Source organism: Emiliania huxleyi (assembly GCF_000372725.1).
Source record: "Emiliania huxleyi CCMP1516 unplaced genomic scaffold EMIHUscaffold_822, whole genome shotgun sequence".
In the NCBI taxonomy this organism is placed as follows: Eukaryota; Haptophyta; order Isochrysidales; family Noelaerhabdaceae; genus Emiliania; species Emiliania huxleyi.
Window position 1 is genome coordinate 1 of NW_005195855.1, and position 16,673 is coordinate 16,673.

General features: G+C 65.5%; 6 protein-coding genes across 6 annotated transcripts; 5 read left to right on the forward strand and 1 right to left on the reverse strand.

Moving 5' to 3' along the window:
- EMIHUDRAFT_77269 (hypothetical protein) lies at positions 1 to 395 on the forward strand (the record flags this gene model as incomplete). Its single annotated transcript, XM_005759028.2, has 1 exon — positions 1 to 395. A coding segment is annotated over one exon (395 nt), but the record flags the coding sequence as incomplete, so codon positions are not given.
- A 4,561-nt stretch (positions 396 to 4,956) lies between these two features.
- Positions 4,957 to 5,730, forward strand: EMIHUDRAFT_446472 (hypothetical protein). The gene is made up of 2 exons (XM_005759029.1): positions 4,957 to 4,981; positions 5,057 to 5,730. Exon 2 carries the CDS (start codon positions 5,064 to 5,066, stop codon positions 5,670 to 5,672), a length of 609 nt encoding a protein of 202 aa, XP_005759086.1. The 5' UTR covers positions 4,957 to 4,981; positions 5,057 to 5,063; the 3' UTR covers positions 5,673 to 5,730.
- Positions 5,731 to 6,958: 1,228 nt separating this feature from the next.
- On the forward strand, positions 6,959 to 7,992 carry EMIHUDRAFT_249770 (hypothetical protein; the record flags this gene model as incomplete). The annotated part of the gene is made up of 4 exons (XM_005759030.1): positions 6,959 to 7,241; positions 7,303 to 7,404; positions 7,471 to 7,617; positions 7,670 to 7,992. The coding sequence occupies 4 exons, from the start codon at positions 6,959 to 6,961 to the stop codon at positions 7,990 to 7,992; spliced, it is 855 nt and encodes a 284-aa protein (XP_005759087.1).
- A 311-nt stretch (positions 7,993 to 8,303) lies between these two features.
- Positions 8,304 to 8,881, forward strand: EMIHUDRAFT_77265 (hypothetical protein; the record flags this gene model as incomplete). The annotated part of the gene is made up of 3 exons (XM_005759031.1): positions 8,304 to 8,483; positions 8,672 to 8,755; positions 8,831 to 8,881. The coding sequence occupies 3 exons, from the start codon at positions 8,304 to 8,306 to the stop codon at positions 8,879 to 8,881; spliced, it is 315 nt and encodes a 104-aa protein (XP_005759088.1).
- A 4,018-nt stretch (positions 8,882 to 12,899) lies between these two features.
- Positions 12,900 to 14,807, reverse strand: EMIHUDRAFT_121233 (hypothetical protein; the record flags this gene model as incomplete). Its single annotated transcript, XM_005759032.1, has 1 exon — positions 12,900 to 14,807. One exon carries the CDS (start codon positions 14,805 to 14,807, stop codon positions 12,900 to 12,902), a length of 1,908 nt encoding a protein of 635 aa, XP_005759089.1.
- Positions 14,808 to 16,170: 1,363 nt separating this feature from the next.
- On the forward strand, positions 16,171 to 16,673 carry EMIHUDRAFT_460094 (glycerol-3-phosphate dehydrogenase; the record flags this gene model as incomplete). Its single annotated transcript, XM_005759033.1, has 2 exons — positions 16,171 to 16,352; positions 16,456 to 16,673. Coding segments are annotated over exons 1-2 (381 nt in total), but the record flags the coding sequence as incomplete, so codon positions are not given.

The following is a 16,673-nucleotide window of genomic DNA, read 5'->3' on the forward strand; positions in this document are numbered from 1 at the left end:
TGTTTGGAGCGCTCGACATGCGCCTCCACCACACGTACGACCCGCGCGGCGAGCAGACGCCGTTCGAGCTCCAGCACGAGCTCGCCGAGCGCTACGCGGTCCTGCCGCCGCTGCCCGACGACCGCTTCCTCTGCTCGTTTGGCCACATCTTCGCGGGCGGGTACAGCGCGGGCTACTACTCGTACAAGTGGGCCGAGGTGCTCTCCGCCGACGCTTTCGCCGCCTTCGAGGAGGCCGGCCTCGACGACGAGCAAGCGGTGCGCGAAGTCGGCCGCCGCTTCCGCGACACGGTGCTCGCGCTCGGCGGAGGCACCGCCCCATCGGACGTCTTCCGCGCCTTCCGCGGCCGCGACCCGAGCCCCGAGCCGCTGTTGCGCCACTCTGGCCTCGCGTGAGTAAGACGTTGGCGAGGAGCAGATCGTGCTGGAGCGAGCGCGGCCGTTGTGTCTCGCCGCGCTCGCTGGTCGTTGGCGCGTCCCCTCTCGTTTTTCGCGGTGAGTCAGGGTTCGAGTATATTTGTTGTGATTTTGGTTATTGATTGACTTCCATATCCTGTACAACGACACACTTACACGGGGGGGCGGCGCGTCAAACCGTCGCGCCGTGACCCGTGTGGCCGCTGGCCGCTACGCCGGCTCTAAGTGTGTGCTCAGTCCTCAGAACGTGCCCGCTCCGCCAGCAGGTTCCTCCTCCTCGTCGTCCTCCGTCGGCAGCAGAGATCTCTCGGTCGCGCCCTTCAGCAGACCTTGCTGCGAGGCAATTTCACGTGAGCGCTCCAGCTCCATGCGCGTGTCAAATACCGAGCGTCGGCGTGGAGCCGACCCAGCGCCGCGCACCTCTTCCTGAGGGTGTGGAGCCACGAAGCCCTGCAGCACCGACGGTCGAGGCGCGACAGCAGGCGCCTCCTCGTCTTCACGCTGGTTCTGGGCCGTCCCGAGCCCGACCAGAGCGCTAGCCTCCTCCCAGAGGTCGGATGCCGCCTCATCAATTTTCCGGAGGTGGTCGCAGAGGGTGTCTGGCCGGCAGGAGTCAGCAGTGGCGGCAACGGCAGCGGTGGGGCCCCTCGCCGCTTCCCGTCCAACCAGCTCGAAGATAGCTTGCACAGGAGCGCACAGCTCCCGCAGGAGTGCCGCCTGCGCCTCCACGGAAACCTCAGCCGCGCGTGCCTGCTGCGTCTGGCGGTTCGTCCGCTCCTGCGACTGAGAAGCCGCTAGGTCGTGCTCCCGCTGCTGCTGCGCGAGCTCCGCCGCCCGCGTCTCGCACTGGACGATCTCCGTCTCGAGGCTCAGCCTCTGCCGACTCTGCCGCTCGAGGAAGTTGAGAGCTGAAGCGTGGCGGCTCTCTGTCTCCCGAACCACCCGCAAGATCTCGCCCACCGCGTGCCTGCACGGCCCAGCCGCAGGTCCAGCGGGATCGAGTCCGAGCGTCCGCTGCACGCGCTGAAACTCCGCTTCCATGGCGTGGACCTGGTTCTGCAAATGGCCCATCCGCAGGTCCAGCGACTGGCTCACGTGGCGCTTCTGCCGCAGCGCGCGATAGGTCATCTGCTTCCCCAGCTGCTCTGCCGAGTCCTCCGCGTCGTGCGCACTCCGCAGGGCAGCCTCTAGTCCGCGGATGTCGAGCTCGAGCTTGGCGAGCTTATTCTCCTTGTCGGCCGACTCTTGACGGTGTTCGAAGCCGGTTCGCTTGAGCCGCGCCTCCACCTTCTCCTTCTCGTCGAGGGAGCAGTTTGCGAGCGCCACGAGCTGCTTCATGTCTGCCGCCATTGCTCGCTCTCGCTCCGCGAGGCGCGACATCTGACGCAAAAAGTCGGAACGCGCCTTCCGCAACGTATCAATCATGCTTGCCAGCCCACGGTTGAGTCTCTCGGCGTCGGACACGCGCGACATGGCCACCTCCACCACCCGGGAGAGCCGGTTGAGCTCCTTGTTTAGCCGGTGCTCGCGCCGCGCGCTGCTGATGATGCCGTCACTGTCGGCGCAGCTCTCGAGGCTGCGCGCTTGTTGCTCCGAGAGCTGCGTTTCGCGGTGCTCGAGCATCTGGGCCTGCAGCTGCTGCTCGCTGAGAGCGTCGCGATACGAGAAGAGCTGACGCTCGAGATCGGCCGCCTTGCCGCTTGCGGTCGCCGTCGCAGCGAGCGAGGTCTGGGTCTGAGAGAGTGCGGTGCGCTCCGAGGTCGTCGAGCGGGCGGTCGCCAGGAAGGCGGACTCTTCGGACGCCGCAGCCGCGCATGCCTGCCCGGCCCTCGCAGCCCGCGGAGATTCAGAGGTGGTGCGCCGCTGCGCCCGCTTCAGCACCTCCTCCTTCCAGGTCGGCACTGCGCCCCCGCCGTGCAAATCCCCCATGACGCCGTTGAGGTACGTCTTTTGCTTGCGCGGGCTGCGCGGGCTGCGCGGGCTGCGCGGGCTGCGCGGGCTGCGCGGAGTGCGTGGGCTGTGTGATCCCACCCGCTGAACCGAGTCCGGGGTGCCTGCTTGGAAGCGGGAAGTGGCTTCCAAAGGCTGGGTTGCCTTTGCGGGCGGCAGGCTTTGCTGAGGCGCGGCCGCCTTGCGCGGCGAGTCCTTACGATGGGGCGAGCCGGGCTCCACAGAGACGCGCTCTTTGGCGGATCTGAGCTCGTGCAGGGCCTGGAGGATGATCGTCTGGTCGGCCGGCTTCACCTTCCAGTCTGCCAGATCCTCCCTTCCGAGGGAGAGCACGCCCATGCCATCCACGGCGTGGATGAGGAATGCAGGAGAGTAGTCCTCGCTCGTCCCGAGCGAGTGCGCCCACTCGGCCACGTCGTGCGCGGTCCATTCGAATGACGCGACGGGCTGGGCGGCGCTTCCACCCCTGGGCGGGGAGATGGGCGGCAACATATGTGCATAGTGCCGATTGGTCGCCCACAGAAATCGTTACATCTTGTTTGGAAAATTCTTTGGATCCCGCCCGCCAGACACACCGCCCGCGCGCCTGCTCCCCGCCATCCTGCCTCTGCGAGTCCGACCCAACTTTTCTTTTTGTATTTCTTCAGCAAAATTCTTATATACCTACCTACCTACCTACCTCTTATTGCCGCAGCCAGGGAGGAGCAGCGTGAGCAAGACCCGAGCCTGCGCCAGGTTCACAGCCTTGTTATTGACAAGAAAATACGTCCTCTGGCGCTGTGCGCTGGTCTGTGAGAGGTTGAGGTGCGAGCCCTGGACGCCCTGGGGATGGTGGGAAACTGTGAATACCAGGCACCTTGCTTGCCCTTGCCTTCCGCTGGCAGCTCGCGCTGTGCCCTCCCAAATTTGAGGTCCTGGCCAGATCGATCGCAAGTCCGTGGCGTATGAGCGCCATGTCCGCCACCGACCCTGAGCGGTGGCTCCTCGCCAACCTTACCGACGCGGATGCGGCGGCACAGGTCGACCTCACTGCATCGATGATCTTGATCGTGGTGATCGCAGGTCTGCCTCTGCAAATCTGCCTCCTCCACTGCCTGTGGATTACGCAGCGGCGGCGGCGGCGCGGATCGGGAGACACGTTGCCGCAACGCCGGACGAGCCGAGCAGACGAGGGGCAGCGCCGGACGACCCGATCGGACGAGGGGCAGCTGCTGGCTCGGCTCTCCAAGGCGCGTCGCGTGGATGCACAGGTCCGAGTGCGCGTCACCTTTGGCACAATGGCAGTGGCGTGGGCGTGCGAGATTGTGGCGTGGGGACCGCTGACAGTCTCTTGGGCGACGGGCGTGAGCGAGGCAGACTTTTACGCCCTCTCGCGCATCCCGCTGCCGCTCTATGGCATCCCCGCCGCGCTCGGCCCTGCGCTCGTCCTCCTCGCGTGCCGGCCGCTGGACCACATTGGCGTGCGGCTCGCCGGCGCCTTCTGCTGCGCCAGCTACCTGTACTACGTGCGGCCGCACCACACGCATATGACCGTCCTCTCGGGCCCAACCCACTTTCGCGTCTCACGCCGCAAGCACGCCACCGCACCTCCCCACCCCTCCCGCGCAGTTCATCATCGATATCCTCGACTGCATCGAGAGCGACTGGCCCGCCGCCGCCGCGTCGGGCTGGGCGCCGCTCGAGACGGTGCTGCTCTCGCTGCAGCTCTTCGGCATCTTCTTCGCCTCGCTCGGCTCGGCGATCGGCTTCTTCGCCGCGTCTCTCTCCCGCGCGACCCGCGACGCGCTGCGCCGGCAGTGGGTGGTGTTGCGCACGAGCTACGCCCTCGGCGCCGCCTCGTGGGGCACGCAGCGGGCCACGACATGTCGCTGACGCCTCCTGGCCCTGTCTCACAGGCGCCGCCTCGTGGGGCACGCAGTATCTCGTGCTTCTCGCCGTCGGGCGGCCAGTCTCGCCCTACCTCGCCCTCTCGTGCTACTGCGACGGCTTCGGGACGCTGCTCTTCACGCTCTTCTTCACCGAGCGCGTGCGCGGACGCATACACCGCTCGCTTGGGCTCGGGTGGAACGGGAAGCCCGAGACGTCCCGCTCCCTCGCCGCCGTCGCCTCTCTGATCGGGAGCGGCGCCGCGACGTCGGTGATCGAGCGCCGGTGCCGCGACGCGATCTCCTCCTTCCGCGGCGTGCCGTGGACGAGCCTCACGGCCGGCGACTTGGCGGCGGAGTGGGACGGTGAGCTCGAGGCGCGACGGCAGGAGGACCACACGGTGCCAGCGGCGCTGGGCGAGGTGGACGCATTCCTCTCGCACTCCTGGTCCGACGACGGGCGAGAAAAGTACGAGGCGCTGTGCGGCTGGGCCGACGCGTTCGAGGCGGCGTACGGGCGGCCGCCGCTGCTGTGGCTGGACCGCTGCTGCATTCGGCAGGATGACGACATCGCGGCAAGCCTCCTCGGGCTGCCAATCTTCCTCTCCGGATGCCGGTGCCACACGCCCGCTCAATCCCACACTTCTCCCCGCCTCGCACCTGCCCGCCGCCTCGCACCCACCGCACGGCCCTCCCCCGTCGCAGCTCGCTGCTCGTCCTCTACGGCCCGTCCTACTGCGGCCGGCTGTGGCGCCCGCCCCTACTGTCCGCACTGGCGAGAGAGGAGGCGTCGAGCTTGCCTCACCTTCTCCGTGCCTCACCAAGGTGTGTGATGGAGGTCTTCTGCTTCCTCGCGATGGGCGGCAAGCCTGACGACATCCACGTGCTGCTGCTCCCGAGCTCGAGCGGCACGAGCGTCGGCAGCTGCTACAGCGTCGGGAGCACACGCGAGCCTCCGCGAGAAGGACCAGATCCTTGCCAGCAGGAGCCCGTCGCCGCGGCCGAGCAGTTGGGCGGCAGGGAGCGGTGGAGGTCCGTGCGGTCCCTCCTCCCCGATCGGAGAGAGCACGAGAGCAGATGCAAGAGCGACGCGCTCGGCAAGGGGAAGGGCGAGGCGTCGCTGAAGCGGGGCTTTGCCAAATTCCGGCTCAGCCAAGCCGACTGCTCCCTTCCGGGCGACCGCACACGCATGCTGGCGGCGCTCGAGTCTGCCTTTGGCGACGCTGCGCCCTTCAACCGGATCGTGCGCTCGCTCCTGCACGGCAGCTCGCATCGCTACGTCAGCTACACCAACCGCTCCGGCCGCTCCTGCGCCGAGCCGTCCTCGAACCGCGCCACGGCGCAGGCGAGCCTCGTCTCCATCACCGCGGCATCCGGAGAGGGGGGTTTGGAGATGGTTGACAGAGAAGGGGTCGCTGAAAATGTGAGTACGGTGGTTTAGCACTCGAGTCTCGACCTGGAGCGCACTTGTTATGTTTACACAAGGCTAGTTCCATTTCACTCTGACACGCTAATCTTGAAAACGCGTCCAACGGAGCTCCGTGTTGCTCCCAGCGGAATCCCCCGCGCTTCCTGCGGCCATGGCCGATGATACTAGTATGAGAGGTCATCTGGCTACCGCGAGCGCGACTCAACTCGCCGACGTCGTCCGATGATTGTGCCTCAAAGTCAGCCTTCGGAGGCTATCGTGGGGTCGAGCCGGCAGTAGCCGTGACATGTGGTTCCACCACCCCTCGCAGGCTTTGCCTCTGACCGCCACCGTTCCCAGGCTGCCTAATGGGATGGAAAGGAAGGCTCGGCGAGCGTATAGAAGCGTGCTCGACCTCGTCGTGGCAACCTGCACGGCAGCGCTGGCAGGCGCGATGAGCGTCGTGCCACCTGACCCAAGACGGGTCGCAGGCGTCGTACCGAGCGTGTCGAGACCGTGTCCTGATGTGATCTGCACGGGTGAGTCACGTCGGCGTCAAAGGAGCGACGTGCGACCTGTCAGAGCTTGATCTCCGATCTCAGCGACGTCGAGTCGTCTCCGGCGGCGACAATTTTGTCCCTCCCCAGGACGCACAGAGGCAGGCACCTGCTGTGTGCCGCCGTCCACTCGGCGGGGTCGCAGCTGCCTCTGGAAGGCACCGAGATGTACCTTTTTGCGCAAATGGTCAAATCAAGGTTTTGTAACGCGAGCTGTGCCACAGTGAAATGGAACTAGCCCAAGAGAGTCAAAAAGTGTAAGAGCCCTACTGACCGGTATCGACACTGAGAGAACATCTGCCAGAACGAAATTCGGATGAGATTCATGCTTAGCGCATTCAAACGGATTTGCGGCAAAAGGCGTGAAGGCCGTTCCGAAGGGCACACAAACGACAGCACAACTAAACAACACAAACAAGGCGACACTCAGGGCGCGGCGCGTGAGCTAGAGCAGGCTGCTCCGCCTCTAGCAACCTCGCCGGCCGTGAGGCACGGACAAGAGCATATGTGTGGGGTCGGGTGAGGTGTCTATGGACGCTCTCCTCACAGGCCAGCGACTATTGCTAGCTAGCCGCCAGCCCGCACTCGCATTCATGGTTGATGGCAGTGCAAATGATGAATCTAGCACCAGACCTTTTTTCGCGAGTCGAGGTGCGTGTGCTAATCTAGGCCTCACGCCGGCCCTTCACACCCGGGCTGCCGGGACAACTCGTCCGTCCTCCGATCGCCCGCCCATCACGCGTCGGCACAGCCAATGAACATATGCCATCGCCCGTGGACACCCACCTTGCCGCAGCTGCTGCCGGGCTGGTCGCCGGCCTCGCTTTGTATCGCTTGGCACGCGGGTCGCCGCCTCCGCCTGTCCATCAAGTGAGCGCCTATGAGGTGTTGCGAGCGAGCGTGGACGCAGAGGACGACCGCGTCGCAGAGGGGCACGCCTATGATGAAACACTCGCTGTTCAGGGCCAGGCTGCCGAGCCCATGGCTGATTACGACAAGCGGACCGCGTCAGGGTCGCACTACGTAACGCGGATCGTGCTGACTGGTGCCGGTGCCTCGAGCCTCGCCAGTCCACTCTGCCGCTTGACACGGATGTCCTTGTTCAGGCGGTCCATGCGGGGGGAAGCACTCCAGCTTAAAGCATTTTACGGGCGCTCTCACGGCTGCGGGGTTTGATGTCTTGACGGTGCCAGAGGTCCCGACGATAAGTGCGGCTCGCTCTAAGGGCCGGTGAGGCCCGAGTCACATCCGTGAGTGCCCACATTTCCCAATAGTGCTCAACGGAGGCTGCCAGTTTCCTGGCCAGCAGGGCGGGCAGAAGCTGGTCGCCTTCGAGACTGCGCTGGTGCAGGCGCAACGGCAGCTGGAGCGCTCCTTCGTCAAGGTGGCAGCGTCGACGGGCAATGCCCTTTGCCGAGCGCGTCCGTTCCTCGCGCATGCCGCCCACTGAGGAACGCGCGTGTGTGTAAACAGGGAGGCCTTCCGTCGTCGTCTTCGACCGCGGCATCCTCGACGTTGCTGCATACGTGCCCCGCGTCATTTGGCGAAAGGTCCTCTTTGAGAATGGTCTTAGCGAGGAGCAGCTCTGCCACCGCTACGACCTAGTACTCCACCTCGTCACCGCGGCAGACGGTGCCGAGTCCCACTACAAGACGGATGGGAGGCACCACTCGGCGAAGGAGGCCAAGGCGCTCGATGCTGCCATCAAAGAGGCGTACGCTCTCCACCCCAACTTTCAGGTTGTCGACAACTCGACCGACTTTGCAGGCGAGCTGCCCCAAGAATCTGACATCTGAGGGGCGCATATCCCTCGCTGACGCGCACGTCCGCCTCGCAGGCAAAATGGATCGCGCCACGGCGCACGTACTGCGCGTGTCGGGCGCGAAATGACTTTGGTCTTTGCCCACCGCAACGTCGATTACGAGGCAGAATCAGGTAGGATCTAGCCCGACAGCAGTACAAATTCATCGCGATCCTGTACCCGGGAAGAACTAAAAAATCACAAACCCTGTCAGCAGTCCTCCTCCGGGAATTACATACATTGAAAAACAAACTCACCCGCCGACGGTTGTGGCTTCGGCCCGACGTTTCACCTCGTCTTTCGTCTATGTCGGACGTCGAGGAGACGCTCAAGCGCATCCAGTCGCACAAGGGCGTGCAGGGCGTCATCATCTGGAATCCGGAGGGCATCGCCATCCGATCCACCTTTGAGCCGAAGGTCACCACGCAGGCGAGGCTCCTCCCCCCCGCGTTGGCCGCGCTGCACTTCTCGCGCCGCCGCTCGCATGTGCTACAGGGAGTCAATCAGTGGTGACTTGGCGGCCGGCGACGCCTCACTGCTCCCGCCCTCCTCGCCCTCCGCAGTACGCCGCTCTCCTCTCCTCGCTCTCGTCCAAGTCCAGATCCATCGTGAGCCGCGCCCAGTGAATGCGGCTCGCCTCCGCCTTTCCCGAGCGAGCCCCCACGCCCGCAAAGGTGCGGGATCTGGACCCGACCAACGACCTGACCTTCTTGCGAGTGCGCACCAAGAAGGGCGAGATCATGATTGCGCCCGACAAGGTGCGCCCGGCTGCAGCGCCGACAAACCCAGCATGCTCCTGCAGTAGGACCTCACACGCTTGGCCCGCCCCGCAGGACTTCACGCTGATGGTGCTGCAAGACCCGGGCACAGAGGGCGCCGTCTGACGTTGACGTCCGTTTGTTGTGTGAGTGTACGAGTACCGTTGCGGGAGGTTTGGGTGGGTGGGAGGTATGTGCAAGCACCGCGCGCGTTTGTGAGCTGGTCGGCCCTGACCCCTGAGAGTCTCTCCCCTGAGGTCCTGTGAGCCATGCAGGCATTCAGGGAGATTTTTTCAAGTGCAAGTTGCGCTGCAAGAGACGACAACCCACATCGGCCGGCCGACCACCAGGAGCTGGCTGGGTCACTGAACATCGCAGAGCAGAGTGAATGAGCTTGCATGCGGCCCCCCGAGGGCGGTCGAGAACACGAGCTGCCTCTGCTGCCTCGTGCCTGCCTGCCTGCCTGCCTGCCGCCTGCCTGCCTGCCTGCCATGCCCGCGCTTAGCGTCGGCTGCGGCGCCTGCGTCCTCCCCGACAGCGTCCGCTCGCGGCCAGAACTGAACGGCCAGCGCGTTGAAGTCGTGTCCGTTGGCGAACGGTGCCGCATCCGGTTCAACGACGAGCTCCTCCCTCAAGCGGAGGTGCCTCAGGCGCGAGGATAAGCCGCCTTGGGAAGACTGCCGGCACGGCGGGCCGTCCCCAGGTCCAACTTTCATGGATGTGATGGGCTCCTTTCTAACATCGACCGCGCACATCAACGCGCCCTGCCTCGCGCACGTCCGCCTCCTCGAGCCGATCGTTCGCCGCAATCGACCTCCAGCGGTGTTGCTCGCCTCATTTGGCGTGGATGCCTTCGCCGAGGCAGACTTCAAAAACTGCCGTGGCTTCGCGGTCTCCGCCCTCGTCCTCGATGCCGCCCGGGAGATGGGCGTCAGTGCGCTTTTCCGCGAAGTCGAACGGCAAGTCCAAGTGGGTCGCCGCCCGCCGGGCGCTGCCGACGTCTCCTCGTCTGCCGGCGCGCCACTCCTCGGCCAGCGTGTTGTGCTCGGCGGGCTCGCGGCCCGCCCTGAGCTAAACGGGCGGCGAGGCGTGGCGCAGAGCTTTGAGGGCGACCGCTACGTGGTTGCACTCGAGGGCGCCGGCTCCCAGGCTGTGCGGGTGCGGCCGGCGCACCTGTCGTTGGGGCAGGCCTCGCCCGCTGTGCGTGAGTTGGAGGAAAGCCTTGGCAAGTGCACGAGCGCGGACGGCCTGTTCGAGGTCCTCTCGCGCTTCAGCACCTGCGACTGCCTCCGCATCATGCGCGCGCGTGGGATCGGCGTCAAGCAGCAGCATGCTGAGCTCAGGCGGAGCGAAATGGATGCAGTCTTTGACAGGCCGGCAGCGGGCCCGGCGGCTGCGCCGCCGCCATCGGCGCGCTCGACGGAGGCGCGCCCGGCGGGCGAGCGCGCCGGTCGGCTCGCGCTCCAGCTGCTTGACGCCCCGACGCCCCTGCTGGCTCGAATAATGACGCTTCGCCGCACGGGCGAGCAGCTCGTGGCGAACGTGCCGGCTCGCGGCGAGGCCGGGCGCGCTGCTGTTCGGGAGCATCACTTCGCGAGCATGCAGGCGATGGCCGTGGCCGGGAACACCTTCGTGGACGCGGGCGGAATGCAGCGCGTCGAGGCGATCTGCGCGCGCGGTCTCGACCGGCTGCAGCAGTCGCAGCTGGCAGAGGAGGGCGCGGAGGCCGATGAGGTCCTCCTCGGACTCGAGGCGGTGGCGAGCCTGCAGAGTCCCGCGGTGGCCACGGCGGCGCTGCAGAGCAGCGTGGCCGGGCTAGTCTGCCAGTTCGTTGCCGCCGCAGGCCCCGGCTCGTCCGTCCCACACAACGCGCTGCGTGCCCTCTGGGCGATCTTGCGCAACGCGCCACCCTGCGACTTCGCCGCGGCGCTCGGAGTGGAGCTGCTGCGGCCAGTAGTCGCCGTTTGCGGCCGCATGTTTGTCGGCTGGCTGCGGCAGAATGCTCTCGATTTTGCGTACCTCGACGTCGTCTGCTGCGTCGTGACCCAGATTGCGGGCGGCGGTCCGGCGCTCGCGGATCTCGTCGCCACGCTGAGCGCACGCGGTTTCAACCACGCCGTACCCACCTCGCTCGCAATAATCCTGTTTCAGCACACGCACGAGGCGCGGCGCGGCGGGCGAAACGGTCGAGACGTTCTGAAGCATTTGGGCCCCATCAACCTAGCGCTGGAAGGCCTCTACACGATCTCGCTCCACTTTGATCTGCGTGCGGTGCACACCAACCCACACGGCTGTAGTTCACGACTGCCACCACCGACCGATCGCCCGCGGCTGCCGACTGACCCTCCCTCTTACCGATGTCCCCGCAGGTGCGAATTCCAGAGTACGAGGGCGACGTGACCAACCGCTTCGACGAGGCGCTCAGCGAGTACGCGGACTTTCTGGAGGGCTTTGTGTCGCACCAGGTGCGCAGCCGCTACATGCAGGTCTACGTCTCGCGTCTCCTCGCATTCACGCCACACGGCACGCCGCCGATGGACCCGCGCCCACCGCCGATCGAGACGGAGACCGAGCAGCAGCGCCGGCTCATGCAGTACGCCGACAGCATGCAGCGCACCCGCGAGGCCGTGCGCCGTCAGCGCGAGCGGATACGGGAGGAAGGCGGCGCCGCGGAGGCGATCCGGAGCGCCGAGGCGCATCGCACGCGCGGCGACGCGGCGATCGGCTCCGATCGGCTCGAGGAGGCGCTCGGCGCATACAGCATGGCGGTGGCGGAGCTTGCCGGCATGGAGGCCGACGCGCGCGCGGCGTGGGCGCTCGTGCTCGCGAAGAGCAGCCGCTCGCAGGCGCTGCTTCTGCTGCGGCGCCACGAGGAGGTGCTCGAGGACGCGACCGACGCGCACGTGCTGCTCGAGCGCCACGGCGAGCGGTTCGACCCGTTGGAGTCGGCTCGAGTTGCGGAGGAGCTGGGCGGGAGGGAGGCGGAGAGCGGGCGCGCCATCGAGGCGCAGCAGCACCGCGCGCGGCGCGCGGAGCTCGAAGCCGAGCGGCGGCGCGCGCGCAAGGAGCGGCGGCGACGTGCGAGGGACGCTGCGCGCGCTTCGGCTCCGGCTCCGGCTCCGGCTCCGGCGGCGGCGACACCCGAGGCGGGCGAGGAGGAGGTGATCAGCGCGGCCATGGCCGCTGCGCACGTGGCGGCGGAGGAGCCAGAAGGCGAGTGCAGCATCTGCTTCATGGTGGCCACCGCCGACGAGCCCCTCGAGGACGTGTGTGGCCACGGCCACCCCCTGCACGCCGGCTGCGCGTCGCTGTGGCGCGCGCAGTGTGTGCGTTTGCAGCAGCAAGATCCAGAGAAGGATCGCGGGCCGCATTGCCCGACTTGTCGCCGCCCAATCTGACGCATGCGCGGCCGGGCGGGCGTTGCAGGCGGGGCCGGCGAGGAGGACTGTGTGGCGCTGCACATACATGCACTTATGGATCATCCTCCGGGGGACATCGACATGTTTTTTATGTATGTAAAAGAGGGGATGCGAATGTTGGACGGAGGGTCGAGACGCGTCCAAAGCTCCAAAAAGAAAAACAGCAAGAGGGCTAGGGGCAAGGGGGGATAGCGCGTCGTAATAGTATTACTAAAACTCGCTAATAGGCCGGTCGGAGCGGATTTTAGAAGGAATTTTATTAAATTTTCAAGTTTAAGCGCAGACCTCGAGACTTGAACGCAAGCATGTTTAGGCCATCTAGAGTGCCGAACAAACTGCCGAACAATTTCTTGACTCGGGCGATGTGGTCGAGTGCAGCCTTCTTGAGCTGGGGAGCTGCCGTAGTATGCGCTGTGGATGGGACGTCGGCCAAACCGAGACGCGCAACCTGCTGGGAGGAGCTACAGCGGCTCCGCTCCTCATGCTGGTTTTCGCCAAACCGAGGCGTTGAGGTCCTCGTACACTCATGTCGCGCCTCGAGTAGGAGCCATCACGCTGCCCAGCGCTGGACCGTCGTAAGGTCCGGCCATAGGCCAGCTCGCAGCACTGTATGAAGTGGCAACAACATGCGTGTGCTGTCGAGCGACGCATACAACTTCACAACTTCACAGTGCTTGTGGGTCGTGTGCAATCGTCTATACACTCTTGTCATCACGTCGCGCACATCACGAGCGCATCGTGAGGGCCATGGCGGCGATCCACAGCGCGTTGCGCTGGGCGAACTTGCGCCGCTCGATGGCGGGAAGGCCGTGGCGGCCAAGGAAGAAGTCGAAGCGGTGGAGCACAAAGGCCGGTCGCATGTGGATGAGGTGGAAGGTGAGGTGGCCCGCGTCGACGACGTTCTTGACGAGGAACGACAGGAACGCCGCGATGAGCCGGTCCGTCGCCTTTAGGTGCCGCGCCTCGGGCCCCTGCAGCGCGCGGATCGTCTCACAGCCGACCTCGATAATCCAGATCGCGCCGAGGAGACGGAGCACGAGGATGCACGGCACGAGCCAGCCCGCGGTGAGCACGAGGGCGAGGCTGAGCTCGACGACGTTCGGGAAGGAGATGTAGACATACTGCGGGTGCTTGTACAGCAGATAGCCATCACCCATCGTCCACTTCCAGAAGCGGTGCAGGTAGGCGAGCGCGCGGCCGTCGGTGCACGGCCACCAATCGTGGATCACCTTCGCCTCGACGACGCGGCCGAGGGGCAGCTTGAGCGCGTGCACGAGCTCGACGCAGTAGTCGACGTCCTCACCTCCGCCCGTCTTGGCATACACGGTGTCGAACTCAAGGTCATCGACGCGGCGCACCATGATATTCGCTGTCACGCCCCACGGGACAGTCTCGCCCATCCACTTGGGCAGGTTGTAGAAGAACGTGATGTCACTCAGCCGAGTCGCCTCGTGAAGGAGGTTGGCCACCGGCGGCAGGATCGTCGAGCCGACAAACCCCGAGTACTTTGCGCCGCGGTCGGCGGCCGCGAGGGCGTACGCGTTGAGGCAGGCTTGCGTGACCTCGACGTCGTCATCGAAGAAGAGCACCCACTCCGCGCACGCCTCGGCGAGGCCGCGCGAGCGCGAGGAGGACGCACCGACGTTCTCGGGGTTGACACGGACACGGACTCGTTCGCTCTGAAGCTTGAGGATCTCGTTCAGGTTGGGCGCGGAGGGGTTGTCCACGACGATGATGTACTTGACTGAGCAGCCCGGCGGGTCGTGTAGGCTCGTCATGCGCCACAGCAGCTCGCATGGTGTGCGGAAGCTCGGCACCACCACGTCGATCGTCACGAAAGGAGCCGCGGGCGAGCCGATGACCTTGATGAGCTGCTGCGCGTCTGGCGCGAGGCACTCCTGCTTCCAGCTCGCGAGAGGCTGGCGCTCGTAGCGAGGATTGGCGTCTTGCACCGGCCACGCGGCGGCGCCACCTCGGAGATTGGTCACCCGCGCGTCGGTGAGGACGCTCGCGCGGCCGACACGGCGATAGAGCTCGAAGAGGTACGGGTCAGCATCCTGATTGATGAAGCGCGGCGAGAAGAGACGGCCGAAGACGTCAAAGTGCGCGCGGGTGACGATTGGGAACGTGGTGACGCTGGGATCGTTGACGTCGATCGGCGCGACGCAGCCAAGGTCAGCCGGCCCGAGCGTCGGCTGGACCATTTGGGTGAACCAGTCGGCCGGGTCGACGCGGACGTCATCGCCCCACAGGACAAAATAGGAGCAGCCCAAGCGGTAGGCCTTGAGGGCGAGGCTCGCCCAGATGGGGCAGATGATCGCGGGCTTTGCGGGCGGGAACATCTTCACCTCGTACGGCACGGCCAACGTGAGCTTCGAGTTGAGCGCGCGTTCGCACGCCGCCCATCCCGCGTCGTCCTCGTCTACCCCGATGAAGAGCTTCGCGTTCAGAGTCGCGAAGCTGGCGTTCACGCTGTCGACCCAGACGTCGACCGGGAACTCCTCGGTGCAGCGGAGCGGCAGGAGGATGGCGATCTCATACGTGGTGAAAGGAGGCGAGTCGAGGACGGAGGTGAAGTTGTACGTGCGCACGTCGCTCGCGGTGTCGCGTCGCGCGTGCACCTCCGTCATCATGGATCAGTTAGTTGCAGCCGTTCTGGGACGTCCGAAATCTGGACGCGGACGATCGTGTCACGGTTCTCGAGGTCTCGAGGTTCTCGAGGTGGATATCCTTTGGCCGCTTGACATGCTCCATGCACACACCTCTAGCTCGATTTGGTCCTGTAGCAGCGCACTCTCTCTCCCTCTCGCCGCTAGCCCACGCTCCCCCACCCACGCACGCGTCCTCGCACCCCCTCCCTCGCCCGCTCGCAGCACACACGCTGCCGCACACTCAGCCTTGGTCCACCTCCATCGCCGCGTCGAACTCGCTCCACGGGAAAGAAACACATCACGATAGGGTGAGATAGAAGCTACTTACTCGATCGAGTAGAGAGAGAGCTAGAGACTCGAGTACGAGGAGAGTTCGGCGCGCGCCCCGGGATGTGGCCTCGTGAGTCGTGTGCCGTGCCGGCTGCCATGCCGCCGCGCGCGCGTATACCGTGAGTCAGGCACACACTCACAGAGAGAGAGAGAGAATTCTTGATACGAAACCACGACGACACACACCAGTCGACTCGCATCGGTTGCCTCCATGAACGGCGGAGCTATTCTCGCGCCCACACCACACCTGGCTCCAACGTGGACACGCCCATAGCTGGGGACACTACTAGGTCACGCATGGCATCACAGAAGTTTTATCTCTGGGCCCCGAAAGGCATCTCTAGCAGTGTCGTTACACATGCCCCCTCCCCTCCTGGGCGCATGCGCCTCACGTCTCGCCAGAGCATAAGCCCTTGGCGTGTGGCGAGACGAGTTTTTCGCCATCGCAGCGAGCAGCAAGCCGCCCGCCGCAAACAGCCGGAGGCCTCGCCGCGGCACTGGCTGCGCCGCGGTCCCGCACCCGTCGACGCAGCTCCCCCCGCGGAAGACCGCGCGTAGCAACGTCTTGACGATCGAGATGAGCGTGCCTGAAGCTCGCCCACCTACTGCCCCTGAGAGTTGGTTATTGAGTGGGATCAGCTCCCCCCCTTGGGATCGAAGCCGCCACAACCTCACACCCAACATCCCAGGCGGGATCAGAAGGGGACTCCACACCGGACACCGCCCGGGCACAGCCCCCCTACCCGTCGGATCGCACAGAGGGCCCCCTCGGAGCAGCCCACACACAATCACGCATCGGCAGATTGAGTGCCTGAGTCAGGCAGACAGCACAGACAAGAGGAGAGAGAGGAGAGAGAGAGAGAGAGAGAGGAGAGAGGAGAGGGTGAGGGTGTGAACACACGTGAGGAGTGGGGGAGGGTGTCTGTGGTGGGCTGTAGTCCTACTACGCACACTAATGCGGCACCGGCGCGCCCGCCGTGCTCCACAAAATTCTTCCAGCTTCTTCACCCTGTTACTTCGACAGCCTGCACGATGCTCTCCCGCGTCTCCAAGGGCCTGGCGCGGCCCGGCTCGCGCCTGTTGAGCGGCGCGGCAGGCAGCGAGAAGCTGGCGATGGTCGGCAGCGGCAACTTCGGCTCCGCGCTCGTGCGCATCCTCGGCCAGAACGCACTGCGCCACGACATCTTTGACAATGAGGCGCCCAACCACGCCCCCCGCGACGCAGCCGCCGCGCCGCGCCGCTCGCTCTGTGCGCGGCCGCGGTAGCCGAGGCGTCGGTCCGCCTCTCCCTGCGCCGCAGGTCAAGCTGTACGTGTACGAGGAGATGATTGATGGCAAGCCGCTCACCGAGATTATTAACGAGACCAACGAGAACGTCAAGTACCTCAAGGGGGCCAAGTTCACGCCGAACGTGAAGGCGGTGCCCGACCTGGCCGAGGCGGTCAAGGGCGCGACGATGGTCTGCTTCTGCCTGCCGCACCAGTTCCTCAAGCCGCTCATGCCCACCATCAAGGAGTC

Coding starts and splice junctions, on each gene's coding strand:
- EMIHUDRAFT_446472 (XM_005759029.1), top strand. CDS start 5,064: ATGGAGGTCTTCTGCTTCCTCGCGATGGGCGGCAAGCCTGACGACATC.